The sequence below is a fragment of the Peromyscus eremicus genome, chromosome 10 (genome assembly GCF_949786415.1).
Source record: "Peromyscus eremicus chromosome 10, PerEre_H2_v1, whole genome shotgun sequence".
NCBI classification, from domain to species: Eukaryota; Metazoa; Chordata; class Mammalia; order Rodentia; family Cricetidae; genus Peromyscus; species Peromyscus eremicus.
The window spans coordinates 2,403,140-2,418,722 of NC_081426.1; the positions used below are offsets into that span (position 1 = coordinate 2,403,140).

Genomic DNA, 15,583 nt, shown 5'->3' on the forward strand with positions numbered 1-15,583 from the left:
AAATCAGAGCACAGGAAAAAAAAAAATCAAAGCATATAATACCTTACTTAAAAGATTTTTTTTCTGTTTCTCAAAGTTCTGAAAATATTTAGAGTGAACAGACACACACAGAGATAGAGACTCAGAGAGAGACAGAGACAGAGACACAGACTGTTCACTGTTACCATTCTAGGTTTTAGCTCTGGGTATAAATCAATAGGTTGATCAAACACATATGATTATTTCAATCTTTAAACAGAAAACTCTTCCTAGAAAAAGTGCAAGCAGTAACTTGGCACACAACTTTTCACAAGATCTGAGAATAATGTCATAAAGTGACTTAGTATCAGGTTTACTGTTACATAAGTTTATACTTTGTGTATGTGTGCAGTATACGTGTGTACAGAAGCCTAATGTCCAGCATCTTCCTCCAGTTTTTTGAGTGTTGTTTTTCTGAGATGACTCTCTTTATGGAGTCAATGGCTGTCCTGGAACTCTGCAACTCAATATGTAGACCAGGCTGGTCTTGAACTCACAGAGATTCATTTGCCTCTGCCTCTCAAGTGCTGGGATTAAAGGTGTGTGCTACCTTGCCCAGCTTGCACATTACTTTTTGAGACAGGGTCTCTCACTGATTAACACAGACATCCTGTTTTCATTAACCCAGCACTGGGATTACAGGTGCTAGGTTTTATTTTTATTTTTTATGACATGGGTTCTGGGGACCCAAACTCTGGTACTCATGCTTGTGTGGCAAAGCACTTTACTGACTGAACCACCTCTTTTTTTTTTTTTCTTTTTTAACAGAAATCTTAAGCATTACAGTAGGACAAAAGTGATTGTCATGTTAAAGGAAAAACATTGTCATCAAAAGTATATTCTAAGCAATTTGTTATTAGACTCTTTTTGTAATAACATCTTTTTGTAATTATAATGGTTTGAATGAAAATGGCCCTACAAGCTTATGGATTTGAATATTTGGTCCCCAGATGGTAGAACTGTTTGGGAAGGTATAGAAGTTGTCACTAGAGATGGGCTTGGAGGCTTCCCAATTAGCACTCTCTGCCTTTTGCTTGTGATGTGATGTGAGCTCTCAGCCACTGGTCCATCCTTGCCTGCCTGCTGTCATGCCCCATTGCCATGATGATCATGGATTCACCATCTGGAACTGTAAGCACCAATAAACTCTTCCGTAAGTTGTCTTGTTCACAGTGTTTGTCACAGAAGTAGAAAAGTAACTAAGACAGTTACACAACCCTAGATGATGTACCTATAACACACTCCAGCTATAACGGTATAAATAAATGGACAGCCCACTGCTGCTAGGACTATGCTAAACAAAACATCACGACTGAGAAATGGATGAGACAAATTCGGGGAAAACATTAAAGAGAACTTGCTAAGCTGCCCAGGCTGATCTTGAACTCTGAGCTCAAGCAATCCTCCAAGTAACTAGAATTTGGACACACCTCCACATCTGAGACACTACTTCTCCTCACCCTCCCTCTCTCTAAATACATGGAAGGCCCCCCCCCCACCCCTTTGAGATGGGAGTCTCACTATGCAGCCTTAGCTGGCCTAGAAATCACTATGTAGACCAGGCTGGCCTCAAACTCAGAGAGCTCCACCTGCCTCTGCTCCTGGATGCTGGGATTAAAGGAGTGGGCTATCAAGGCTAGCAAATGGGTTTAAAAAAAAAAACAAAAAAAACCCCTAGTCTCATTCTAGTGAGAAACAATTATGGAAGAAAGCAATAAAGAGGCATGAATCCACAAACAGTCCAATCCCAAATATGACCCAGTGAAGTACAATACAATTTGCTTCAAAAATAAGAATCCAACCAGGCTTCTGCTTCTGACCAAGATTTAGTGACAACTGGATTTATCCTTCTACCAGAAATGAGCAAAACACGGAAAAAACCTGACAACTAGTTAGACAATAGTTATCACAAAAGAAAAGATCCTAGGGAAATTAGTCAGGTGAGCTGTAGGACATGCCAAACACCCATTATTATTATAAATAAACTGTATTCCATATGCCCAGTAAAACTCAGATCCTAATATACTCAAGTGAACCACAGATCTGGAGGTTATGCTGTATACAGAAATATGGGATGGCAAGATCTTGTCCCAAAGGCACTCAGCTCATCAATTAAAATTAGTCTATTGCAATGTACTACCAAATCCACCTAAAAGTAATATAGTTGCCATTTGGTTCCTGAAAAGGCAAGCTTGGTTATAGACCACCAATCCCTGAAGACACTAAAATCTTATATACTTACAACTACATAAAAAGGTGTAGTATATGTATATCATGCTCAGTAACATTATACAGCTCAGGAAGAGGCTCGGGACATACTTAGCACATAGAGTACTTGCCTAGGCATGCATGAAGCCTGAGTCTGATGCCCAGCACTGCATAAACTGGGCATGGTGGCATATGTCAACACTTGGGAAGCAGAGGCAGGAGAAGAAGCTTAAGGTCAGCCTAAGCCACATAATGGTAATGGAGTACTTAAGACCCTATCTTAAGAGTAGGGGAATAAAAGAAAATAAAATGAATGAATGAATGTTCTTTTCAGACTGTAAGTTTAAGAAAACGGGAAAGTGGGCAGCACTGAGGTGGAAGGATTGCTTGAACATGTGATCTCAAGGCCAGCTTAAAGCAACGTAAGACCTTAACTCAAAGAGAGGGGCCAAGGACGGAAACTTAGTTTTCATTCTGAAAAATTAGTAACTACTTCTCTGTTATCAATTAAACATAAACAAGAAAATACTGTTAATGAAAACAAATCAAATTTTTAAGAGTTAAGAATTTTAAAAAGTTGGGCTGGAGAGATAGCTCAGAGGTTAAGAGCACTGACTGCTCTTCCAGAGGTCCTGAGTTCAATTCCTAGCAACCACATGGTGGCTCCCAACCATCTGTAATGAGATCTGGTGCCCTCTTCTGGCCTGCAAGCAAACATGCTGTATACGTAATAAATAAATAAATATTAAAAAAAAAAAAAAGAATTTTAAAGTTAATTGTTCATGATTATCATGGTATGAGTTGAGATTTATGGTTATTTAAGATGAATACCTTTTAACCACGTAAGAAATCAAAGATAGAATGTTAATTTCAACAGAAATATTAATGTCAAAGTTATCTTCTATGAAGGCTGGCATTAAGAATATCACAGTGAGATAATAATAAACTAGGGTTCAGCATCATCTGGTGTTCAGGAGTCTAGAGAGACAGCTCAGCAGTTAAAAGCAGGTCCTGCTCTTCCAAAGGATCAGAGTTCAGTTCCCAGCACCCATGACAGACTATGGGAGCCTGTTTTCAGGTTCCTCGTGGCTTTACCCAGCAGGTCCACATAGAGGATGATTAGACCACGGGCCTGAGTACAGATGTCTGAGATGGTCTGCACTTGGCTGTGCTGGGCGGAGGTCTTTTGCTCCACCCCTTAGCATTTCTATAAATACCCTGGGACAGAGATAGTCAGGGCCTGTTGGAATAGGTTCCAGGACCTTTGGAGGCTATCCTTTATTTTCTGTTTATCTCCACAATCTAATTCCTTCTATCTAATATTTCCTGCTGCTTGCACTTAAGAAAACTCTGGGGAACTGGGGGGTTGGTGGGTAAATGCCCCGCAGAATGGCGCCATGAACAGGGACTAAAGAAAAAAAGAAAAAAAAAAAAAAGAAAAAGGGGGGGGGGGCGGAACTAAAGATAAATGAACAGGGACTAAAGACAAAGGAAAATAATAGTTTTATTACAGAGTTTTTGACAAAAGTGTGTTGTCAGGTCCTGCCAGTGGAAAAAGAGGGGTATGCCTGGTGTTGTAATGGAATATAAATATTAATAAGGGGCAGGGGCTTTTATCCTGGAGAGAAAAGGAAAAATGGACTGGAAGGATGTCCAATGCTGCAGTGCAAAAACCTCTTCTATCAAAATTTCTATCTTCTATCTCTTTCTCAATTTCTATCTGTGAAAAATAAGTATAAAGTATAGTGTAGTAATATACTGTAGTAAAAATTTAGAAGTGTAAGATTGTGTAGAAAAAATTTAAGATAAGGCAACTAGACAGAAAACCTCAATTTTCTAACTTTGGGGGTTATGAATGCAAACGGGGAAAAAAATCTTTCTTTGAGCTTTACAGGTAGTAAAAAAAGCTCTTCTTTGAGCTTATCGGGCAGAAAAAAGTTTCCTATGGAAGCTTTTGGCCTGGGGAGAGCTGAAATGCTAAGTCCAAGCAGCAGGAAAATAGGCTCCCACAATAGACAGCTCAAAATTGCCTATAACTCCAGCAGCAGGCTAATGGACACCCTAATCTGGCCTCCCCAAGTACCAGCATACATGCACCACTTACCTACACATAAGTGAAAAATTAATCTAAACAAAACCTACAACCAATGCCCTCCAAACAAACAAACACCCCAAAACCAACCAAACAAAAACAGCCACCATGGTTAACATACTTAACAAAACGTTTTTGGGGGATGGTGGTTCAGACAGGGTCTTGTGTAGAATATTATTTTAAGATGTGTTACATTTGTTTATGCTGTGAAACACTTGTTTAATGATGCAAAGACATGTTGTATTCTTTTATGTTGCATATGTTTAAATTTGTGAAGCTGTGTTACTTTGCTTGTCTAAGCCACCTGATAGTCTAATAAAGAGCTGAACGGCCAATAGTGAGGCAGGAGAAAGGATAGGTAGGGCTGGCAGGCAGAGAGAATAAATAGGAAGAGAAATCTAGGGAAAAGGTCAACAGGAAGATGGAACGAGAGAGAAAGAAAGAGGATGCTAGAAGCCAGCCATGGAGTAAGATTACAGAAGTAAGAGAAAGGTGAAAGTCCAGAGGCAAAAGGTAGATGTTAAAGTTACAAAAAGCTGGCAGGTAATAAGTCAAGTTAAAGCCAGATATTTATAAATTAAGAATAAGCCTCTGTGTGTAATTTATATCGGAGCTGGGTGGTGGGTCCCCCAAAAGAACAAAAAGTCAAAAGAGTAAAAAAACAACCAACAAAAGTCTTGTTCTAACAGAGTATGTAAGAAGGTCCAAGCTGGCCTTGAACTTGTGGCAACCCTTCTGTCTCGACCCCCAAAAGTGTTGAGATTCAGGTATGAGACACCATGCTCAAACTATTACTTATTTATTGTCTAAACTATAGAAGCATTCCAAGCTTTCTGTAAAAAATGTAAAGTGATGGTGACATATGTCTGCATGACAGCACTTGAGAGGCTGAGGCAGAGCTGTGGTGATGTATTTGTAATCTAAGAAATAAAGCTTGCCTGAAGATCAGAGGACAGAGCCAGCCACAGAGCCAGCCACATTAGACTGGGCAGTGGTGGCGCACACCTTTGATTCTGGCACTTGGGATCACACACCTTTAATCCCAGCACTAGGCTGAGACAGGAAGTGATATGGCTGGGCAGAGAAAGGCATATAAGGTGGGAGGAGACAGGAATTAGGCCTTTTTGGCTGAGGACGCGTGGAGACAGGAACTTCTCTTTTCGGCTCAGGAGTTGGAGAGGTGAGAAGTGGCTGTGGCTTGTTTCCACTGATCTTTCAGCATTTACCCCAATATCTGGCTCTGAGTTTGGTTCCTAACACAAAGATTGGGTGGCAGACAACTGCTTGTGATTATAGATTCAAAGACTCCTGGCCCCGGTAGTACCTGTGTGAATGTGCTTGATGCACGCACACACAAATCTTACAACAGAAAGCAGAACAACAACAAAACAAAACAAACAATAACACTAAGCCAAGAAACATTGGAAGCAACTACGAAATGCAGAAAGCAAAAATATAAACATATATTAAGACTAAAAATAAAACACATTAAAAAAAATCTATAATGTAGTTAGCTGGTCAATGGTGCATATGCCTTTAATGCCAGCACTTTCGAAGTAGAGGCAGGCAGATCTATAACTTCAGTTCATTTTGTATAAATATTTTTATAGTGGGGAAATACAATTATTTTTCTTATTCAACTTTTAATTCCATTTTAAAAAAGGAACTGAGTAAGAATAAGTAAAACAAAAACGGGACCAGAGTAAGAATAAGTAAAAACAAATTCTTAGATACACAGGTAACTGCTTGGTCTGTACTTCTAAGGGATTAAAATGTCTTCCATTAGTCCTATATATTCTTAAATTTAAGATTATGGTTATGACTTCTTTGCAACAGTTAGCTCTTCTCAATGGGTAGCACAGAACTACAGCATCATTACTTACATCATCGCTCTGCTGGGCTTCTTGCATCACAAATTCTCGGACCATAGATGGACTAAACTCTACCAGATAAGAAAATATATCTGTCGCAGCTGATCTGACCTGCAAGTCATCCATGCCCTGACAAAAGGAAAGCTACATTAGAGAAGGTAACTAAGGTTATTCTTGCATTCCCCTCCTCTCTTTCAAATCCACGAATAACCTCTTAGATTTTTAGATTAACATTCAACTTCAATCTGCAATACCTCTTCTTTTCCTTCCCCAGATAGATGTATCCCCTCCCAATTTCTGGATTAAGACACCAAACTGAATTAAAATATCCCTTTTTTTTTTTCTATGACTGGTATATTTGGAAGCAGCTCAGTACTTATTTCTAATGGCTTTTACCATCTTAAAAGAAATATTCAGCACTTGGGAGGCAGAGACAGATGGATCTCTGTGAGTTCAAGGACATCAGAGGTACACAGAGAAACCCTGTCTCGGAAAACAACACAACAACAAAAATTCAGAGTTTATACATAAGAGTCAGCATAGAGCTGAGTGTAGTGGTGCACACTTGTAATCCGCTGACACAGGCACGCATGTGGCATACATTCACATAAACACACACACACACACACACACACACACACACACACACACACACAAAGAAAACAAACAATAAATTTTCATAAAAGACACTTATTTAAAAATGAATACTTAAAGTTATTCTCATTTAAATTTTTTATCTGAACATCTATGAATCAAATATATGTAACTGAAATCTGAGAATTATAACCCTACTCCTGTACTGAAGCTTAGGCTCCTTGGTTCAGTACGTCCTAATTCTACTAACTGTATTGAAAAGTGAAGACAACTTACCCAATTCTATGAAACATAGCGTCACTTAAGCAAAGACAAGTCTTTGAAAAAACAAACACAAACATGGATGGTACAAATCTTAAAATCTGGTAACTGAAATCATCCTTGTGGTGTCTTAATAAGAGATGAATGAATCAGCACTATGCAAATATTTTACCATCCAAAATTATGAATCTATGACAAATTCACAACTCCAAAAGCACAAGAAACCATAATTACCATTACAATTTCAAGAGCTGGAAGAATTCCCAATTTTGCCAAGGTTTTAAAAAAAGCATCCCTGTTTTGAGGTTGTAATGTCTGAGAAAACGCACAAAATTCCTTGAAGAAATTCACCTGTGAGGTTAAAAATTAAAGTGATAAGTCAATAAACATGAAGACAAAACCATGCATACTTTAAGTTTAGCTTCCAGAGTTCGGAATTCATCCTTCTAAAGGACCTCATCTTTTCACATATCCTGGTTCCTCAAAATCTACATTTAAAAACTATATTAAAAGCTAGTGCTGAGCATATTGGCTTATACTATCTTCCCAGCACTCAGGAGGCAGGAGGATCAAGAATTTGAGGGCAACCTAGGCAACAGTTAATAAACTTTGTCTCTTTAAAAATAAAGCCTGGGGTAGACCAGATGATTCAGTGGGTGGAGTCACTTGCTGTGAAGCCTGACAACTTGAGTCTGACTCCAGGAACCTACATGACAGAGAGAGAGCCAACTCCCAAGGCTGTCCTCTGACTTCCACTCATACATATGTGCACTACTCCCCCAATGTAAAACATAAAGACATAGATATATGCATGTGCACACACAAAAACCAACAACAAAACTCCAGCATCATATTAAATGTAAACTTAGCTTTATTTCTCAAACACTGATCTTCTCTAAACCTAATGTAAAAAATGCCACATAGGGCACTTGCATAAAAACCATCCTGCAAAAAACTGTGTTTGGATTACCAAGGGAACTGCAAAAAACACAACAAAATTTTAACCGCTGGTAAACAGTAATTGTTACTTTCCCCTCTAAAATACAGTTACCTCTCAAAACAAAAGCAAAACAAACTCCAAGCCATTAAAAAGTAAACATTTCGTCCGCAGTAGTGGCACATGTCTTTAATCCCAGCACTCTGGAGGCAGGTGGATCTCTGTGAATTCGGGTCAGCCTGGTCTACAGAGTGAGTTCCAGGACAGCCAAAGCTACACAGAGAAACCCTGTCTTGAAAAACAGAGGGGGAGGGGGGGGAGGAGTGAACATTTCTAAGGAACCAAATGATTTATCATTCATTTATTTTAGAAGTGTTTTCCTTCCATCTGTTGTTTTGTTTCTGAATCTCCATTATGTAAATACCTATCACTATAACAAATGTCTGTAGTTCTGTCATGCTATAAGGCATTTAAATTTCCTGGGGGAGGGGCATTTGTGAGTGTGTAAATGACACACATAATATCTTAAAATATTTTTTGAAACATTTAAAAACAAGTTTTAGAAACTGAATAAATAACTTACCAATTCACGCCGTTTATCATCGTCTGTAGCCTCATCTGTTAACTGTGCAAAAACTTCAGACAAAAACTTCTCATCTTCCTGAATGAGAAGAAATAGCTGCTATGAAATATTAGCACAAGCATATTTACATTATGCATATGCCTTACACAAAGTATAGTAAAATCAGATCAAAATTCAAAAGCATTTTCATCATGAAATCTGAAATTTGAGGACATATTTACAGTTTTATGAAACTCAGAACTGCCACTTAAGTTTATCCATTAATATGTAATTTCTTAACTAGAAATCTCACTACACAGTAGTAGGCAAAACAAACAAGAGCTCTAGAGGTAGAGCAATAAATTTATTCACTTTCATTCTGACAACTTTTCTAACTCAGTTTTTATTTACTCTTAATTTAAACACAGCTCAAATAAACCTGAGGATCTCACTGTCAGTTCGTATGTACCAGACAAAGAAAACAAGACAGGGCACAAGTGCAGCAGTGAAGGGAGCTGGATTATGGCGGCAGGCAGGCAGGAAGTCTTCAACATGTGAGATCATACAGAGCACTTTAATCTACAGCCAAGGACAAAATAAAGTGACAAGTCACTATGGTAATTACACCTGATGACTCAGAGCTATTAAAAGACAGGTATTAATTTCCCTAGCACTCATTAAAAGAATATATAGAGCCAAGGATCAACCCCAAGGCCTTGTGCATGCTAGACAAATAATGCACCCCAGGACAAGTAGGTATACATTTTTATAATCCTTTTTATTTTTATTATAAATTTAAATTTGATGATTTTTCAATATAAATTTGTATGTCTAAAATGTAGAAAGGATGTTTAAATTATAATTGTGTTTGTTGGAATGAGGCAAGTAATTTTCTCCAGTTTACCTATATTCCCCCCCCCCCTTTTTTTTTTTCTGAGACAGGGTTTCTCTGTGTAGTTTTGGTGCCTTTCCTGGAGCTCACTCTGTAGACCAGGCTGGCCTCGAACTCACAGAAATCCGCCTGCCTCTGCCTCCCGAGTGCTGGGATTAAAGGCGTGCGCCACCACTGCCCGGCCTATATTTTCTACAGTAAGAAAATTACAAAGTAAAATTATATAATATCAAAATTCACTTTAGAGATTTGCTAAAAGACAACTAGTGAAATTATGGGGCTGTTAAGATTTCATTATATTCTCAAAACCCTTCTCTATGAAACATAATTTCTATTAAATTAAATTAACGTATTCTAAAAGAACTTGTAATGGTAGTATCTCTGACTGATATCACTAGATAGTAAAGAGATAAAATAGGGTTTTAAATGAGTGACTCAGAATGGTGCTTCTTTATGTATTTCACTGACTCCTTTTAGACATTATATATCATGGCTTGACACATTTAGAGGAAACGAGCATATTTCAAAACCCACCTCTATGAAATGTAATTTCAAGTGACTTATTCTAAAACTGTAATATCTGTAAATATATATTTCCCCTATTCACATCTTTCATAAACTTTTTTCCCACAGATCTCTCAGATTGAATTTTTATTCTTTTTTGCTAAAGATTTTTAAATGTTTTCAGAATATTTTCAAAGGAGAAAGTTCCAAGGTCTTGATAAATGCATTTTCCCTTTAAATTCTTTGCACATGATTCAGCACTTAAGAGGTGACAGCCGGGGCTGGAGAGATGGCTCAGAGGTTAAGAGCACTGCTTGTTCTTCCAAAGGTCCTGAGTTCAATTCCCAGCAACCACATGGTGGCTCACAACCATCTGTAATGAGATCTGGTGCCCTCTTCTGGCCTGCAGGGATATGTGCAGACAGAACACTGTATACATAATAAATAAATAAATTTAAAAAAAAAAAAAAAAAAAAAAAAGAGGTGACAGCCAAAACCGCCGAAACCATTCATAAAGGCAATATCAAGTATGTTCATTAGGAGAATGCTTTCTGATTCCTAGCTTATTCACCTCCCTCCCCCAGCTAATTCAGAGCATTCATTTTTGTGATTTCTTTAAGCTACGAAGCATGATGTTTCAGGGTATATGTTAGGAAGCAAATGATTTGACAATATAAAGCCTGTAGCTAGAATATTTTCTCCTAAATCCTTGCTTGTCTACGTCATGAAAATAATCATCACTTTAGATCATTTTAATTTTTCTTTTCTGTAAACTTTAAAAGCTTTTGTTTTAATGAGACAACTGTCACAGTATATGTAGTTACTTTTCTAGGTAACAAAACCCCTGGGGAAGAGGTTCTAAATCAGGGCTGGGATGTAGCCCAGGAGCAGTGTTTTTCTAGCCATGAGATTGATCCTCAGTGCCACAAATAAGAACAAAACAGACAAACAACAGGTAGTTTAAAGTTCATAACAATTTCATGAAATGTATCTCTCGTGAATCATAAATAAATAAAAGGCTAAGTATGGTAGCACAAGCCTTTAATCCCAGCACTCAGAAGGCAGAGGCAAGAGGATCATTATGAGTTCAAGGCCAGTCTGCCTTACATAGTGAGTTTCAGACCAGCCAAAGCTACTAGAGAGACCCAGCCTTAAAAAAATAACAATGAACAAACAAAATAAAATTCCTTTAAAGCTTTGCTTTATATCATAGATTTCATAAATAAAATTATAAAATATATGTAAAATGACACACAAAATTTTACAAATATTTATAGATTAGTTTAAACAACTTATTTAAACTATTTTTGACAGTACTGGGGACTGATAAGTAAGCATACTCTACCACTGAACTACATATCCAGACCTTATTTTTCAACTATAAAAAAAAGTTATGATTTACTATTGTGGATTTGAAAACCCTAAGTCAAGCAATCACTTGAAAGCTATATTTGAGAATCTGATGTCCTTTATATCAACTCCAGAGTATGACCACATTTCCAATTTCCTGACACTGATTTTCTGTCTGGGGGTAAAAAGCATCCTGAAATGTATATAGTGAAATCACAGTGCTCAGGAAATATAAGGAGGAAAATCCCAAGTTCAAGGTCAGCCAAATAAAAATATAAAGAAACTAACAAAACACAAGATCCCATTTACTATAATATTTACTATATATATAAATAACTATAATGGGAACCTAATATTTATATTTAACTTTCCTTTTGCCCTTTACTGAAGAATAATGAAAAATTGGTAGTTAGGGCCAGGAGCAGTGGTGCATGTGTGTAGTCCCATTAGGAGTTATTCCCAGGTACATTGTCAATTCAAGGCCAGCCTGGGTTTCGTGAGACCCAGCACAGGGAGATGGCTCAGTGGGTAAAGGTACTTGCTGCTAGGCGTAATGATCTAAGTTCAGTCCTTGGAACCCACACTGGTAGAAGGACAGAACCAACTCCTACAAGCTGTCCTCTAACATGCCCACCCAGATAGTATAGCACATATGCACATATAATACACAAACACAATAAATGTAATAAAAAAGCACTTTATACTAAAAATCTTTTAAAAGACAGACATGCTATGTTTAATAGAACAATTAACGTAAACTAAGTAAGTCTTTATTACCAGCTCAAGTTATTAAGAACATAATGCCTGAAAATAGAATTGTGAAAAATAATTTACTTACCTGCAACATGCTGACTATTTCAACTTTGTTGAAGAAAATAAAAGATGTAAGAGTAGAAAGGAAATTCTCTTCAAAAACAGACGGTGTAGGCAAAATGATGTCCTGAATGTACTGTACCCTGTAAGTCTGATGTATTTTTTGCCTTAGTTCCGAGTCTGTTATTGGTATAACTTCCTTAAACTTTGCAGTTTTGGTCAAGAATTCTCTATGCCTTTTTGGTTGGGCCAAAGCAGGGTCATATTCAAGGCATCCCACGACATCCATGATACACTCATCAGAAAACATTACCTCAAAAAGAGTTGCCTTATTTAGGAATAAGATTCCTCTAATAATCTCATACAGATGGTGTAAGCCTTCAGTGTTTTCTAGGTCCTCACAAGCTTGGAACAGCTGCAGTAGTTTTTTGATATAGCCTTCATTTTCCAAGGCCAGAGCCAGCTTTTCCCTACGGATAGGTGAGGAAAGAACTGAGGTAACTAAGTCAGCAATCTCTTCAAGTTTACTGAGTTCACATGTGGGCAGGTCAATAAGATGACTAGTTTCTGGCATTTCTTCAAATCGTTCTTCTTCTGATTCATCAATGAGGTCCTGTGTGACTTCTACTGATGGGTCCTTACCTTGAACCTAAAAACACCCAAGTACATCTGGTTATCTTAAAATACAAAATAGTTCAACACTCTGGAAATCAAATCACTGACCATCGAATTTAAGTAAAAGTACCATGAACACCGAGCACAGTGGCTCACCTGTAATCTCAGTGCTTGAGAGGTTGAGGCAGTAGAATCAGGAATTCAAGGCCAGTCTAGTTAAGAAATGACATTCTCGGGACTGGGGCAGTGAGTCAGTTGACAAAGCACTTGCCATACAAGCCCGAGGACCTCAACTGGAGCCCCAGAAACCAACAAATGCAGGACATGCTGGTGGGCACACTTGTTTGTAATCCCGCTGTGGGGGAGAAGACAAGTGAAGAGGAGAAATAACAACAGAGGGCAAAGGAATAACTAGATGACTAACGTAGTAACAGAAATCCAATGATATGTCCCTCAAAGGCTAAGAACATCTGGCTCAATTATACCAGATGCCTGAAAGGATACTGACTCTTTACTTCTTAGTTTTATTTAGCATCATACTTTACAACACTGGTACTGTTGACTCAACTTTTATGTATTAAATTCTACAATAACGATAATCAAATATATCGGGAAATTACATTGAAGCTTCCTGAGGATGTAATGCCAAAAGAAAATGACTGGCCAGGGGAAAATCTAGATCTGTTAGGCACTGGCTAATTTCTTTGTTTCTTTCTTGAGACAGGGTCACTCTTTGTAGTCCTAACTGGTCTGGAACTTCTATGTAGACCAGGTTAGCCTCGAATTCAGAGACCCACTTGCCTCTACCTTCCCAGTGCTGGGATTAAAAGTACGTGCTACCACTTCTGACCTACCAATACTTCTTTCCCTTTTTCTTTCTTTTCGTCTCTCTTTTTTTCTTTCCTTTTTTTTTAAAGACAAGGTCTCACTGTATAACTCTGGCTGTCCTGTAACTAACTTACTTTGTAGACCAGGATGACCTTGAACTCAGAGATCCACCTGCCTCTGCCTCATGAGTCCTGGGATTAAAGATGTGTACCACCAAGTCCATCTTGGGTAAATTCTATGTTAAACAGCTATGTTTAAAAAACAAATCATTTTGGGTGTGTGTTCATGTCACAGTGCATACATGGAGGTCAGAGGACAACAGTTCCGTTCATCTACCATGTGGGGGGTTCCAGAGACTGAGATCAGGAAGGTCATCAGGAAAGTTCTCAACAGTTACTGTGAGGTACAGACTGTAGTAAATCGAGGAGGAAATAGTAACAAAATTAGTATAAAACAAACAAAACTCCCAAATTTTATAGAGTAGTGTAGTTGTTTCTTTATATTTATTTATGATTATAATTAGTGGGTGTGGCCAGTGCCATGGTGTGTCTGTGGAGGTCAAGGAACAACTCTGTCGAATTGGTTCCCTGCTTTCACTGTGGGTTCTGGGGATCAAACTTGGGTCATCACACTTACAGAGCAAATGCCATCACACTGGCCCGTGCGTGTTTTAATATGTCTATCCTATATTGGCTCCTTCAAATGTCTGGCATATTCATAATGATTCTACTGTTTTGTCATTTTAAGTACTATACTAAATGTAGATGCTTAGTCAAATATGGCCATTTAAAAATTTGCTTTACAGGGCTGGAGAGATGGCTCAGTGGTTAAGAGCAGCGAGGAAACAGGTTTGATTCCCACGTGATGTCTCAACCATCTCTAAGTCTGTTTCCAGGGATCCAACACCCTCTTCTGGCCTCCCATGGCTCCACATGCCCATAGTACACAGACGTACATGTAGGCAAAGCATCAATACACATAAAATCATTAAAAAGAATTGTTTTACTTTTTCCTTGTGGGAAGGTACTGTGGAGGTCAGAGGATAACTTGTCCAAGTTGATTCTTTCTTTCTACCATGTGTTCTAGGGGAATCAAACTAAGGTTGTCAGACTTGGTGGCAAGCATCTTTACCCTCTGAGCCATCTCACTAGCCCTCAGGTCCTCAAATATGCTGATCACTCCAGTGGAAGAGCATCTTGGTTGAGGGATTGACCTACCCAAAGAAAGGTTTGTTGAGGTCCTGAGGGGCAACTCCTATACACCTGTAATATCCTATATCTTAAAGAGGTGAGTTATTATGTGGGGACCTAGGGCTATGCATTATTCCATGCTAACAATGTGGTTTACGGTGCGTTCCTTGGATTAGGAGGCATCCTTGACCTCTGGAGAAGCTGGAGTCTAAGGTCAGCCAACCTGATGTAACTTATCTCTAGTAAAACCCTGGACACAAATACTTGAGTAAGCTGCTCTGGTTGACAACACTTAATGTGCTGCCATACACTGAGGCTGAGAGAACTAAAGTGCTGTCTGTATGACTATCAGAACACAGACTTGGAAACTCGTGTGGAACTGTCCTCAAACTTTTGCCCCATGTGCTTTTTCCCATTTGGTTTTAATCTGTATGTGCTACTATAGTAGTAAAATGTAACTAGATAGAAAACATCTTTTTTGAGTTCTTTTGAATCTTTTCAACCAACTATTGTATCTACAAGTGGTCTTGTGAACCTTCAGAACTACCTGAAAAGAAACAGTAAAAGACAATAAGTAAAAATTTCTAGGGCAGGGTCAGCAAAATAGCTCAGCAGGTAAAGGAACTTGCTGCTGAACCTGATGACCTGAGTTTGATCCCTGGGACCAAGAGGGTGGAAGGAGAGAACTGCCACACTGTGCTCCTCCACACATGCTCTGTGGCACATGTGCTCATACAATACACAGACACACAAGTAAATAAATGTAATACTTAAAATTTTTTTTTCTAGGACAAATATATGAAGTCTCAGGCATATATGTATGTATATTTCAAACCATATATTAAATA

The 15,583-nt window shown here is 38.3% G+C and overlaps 1 protein-coding gene across 3 annotated transcripts in view; it reads right to left on the reverse strand.

Moving 5' to 3' along the window:
- Ppp4r3b (protein phosphatase 4 regulatory subunit 3B) overlaps positions 1-15,583 on the reverse strand; it is a 57,870-nt gene that overhangs the window by 25,708 nt on the left and 16,579 nt on the right. For 2 of the 3 annotated variants that reach the window (XM_059275213.1, XM_059275214.1), the window contains exons 4-7: positions 12,128-12,751; positions 8,565-8,642; positions 7,279-7,395; positions 6,202-6,318 (exon numbers count right to left, since the gene is read on the reverse strand). In XM_059275213.1, coding sequence (XP_059131196.1) covers positions 6,202-6,318; positions 7,279-7,395; positions 8,565-8,642; positions 12,128-12,751 — 936 coding nt within the window. The remainder of the gene's footprint in view (positions 1-6,201; positions 6,319-7,278; positions 7,396-8,564; positions 8,643-12,127; positions 12,752-15,583) is intronic. The other variant, XM_059275216.1, reaches the window with a different exon arrangement.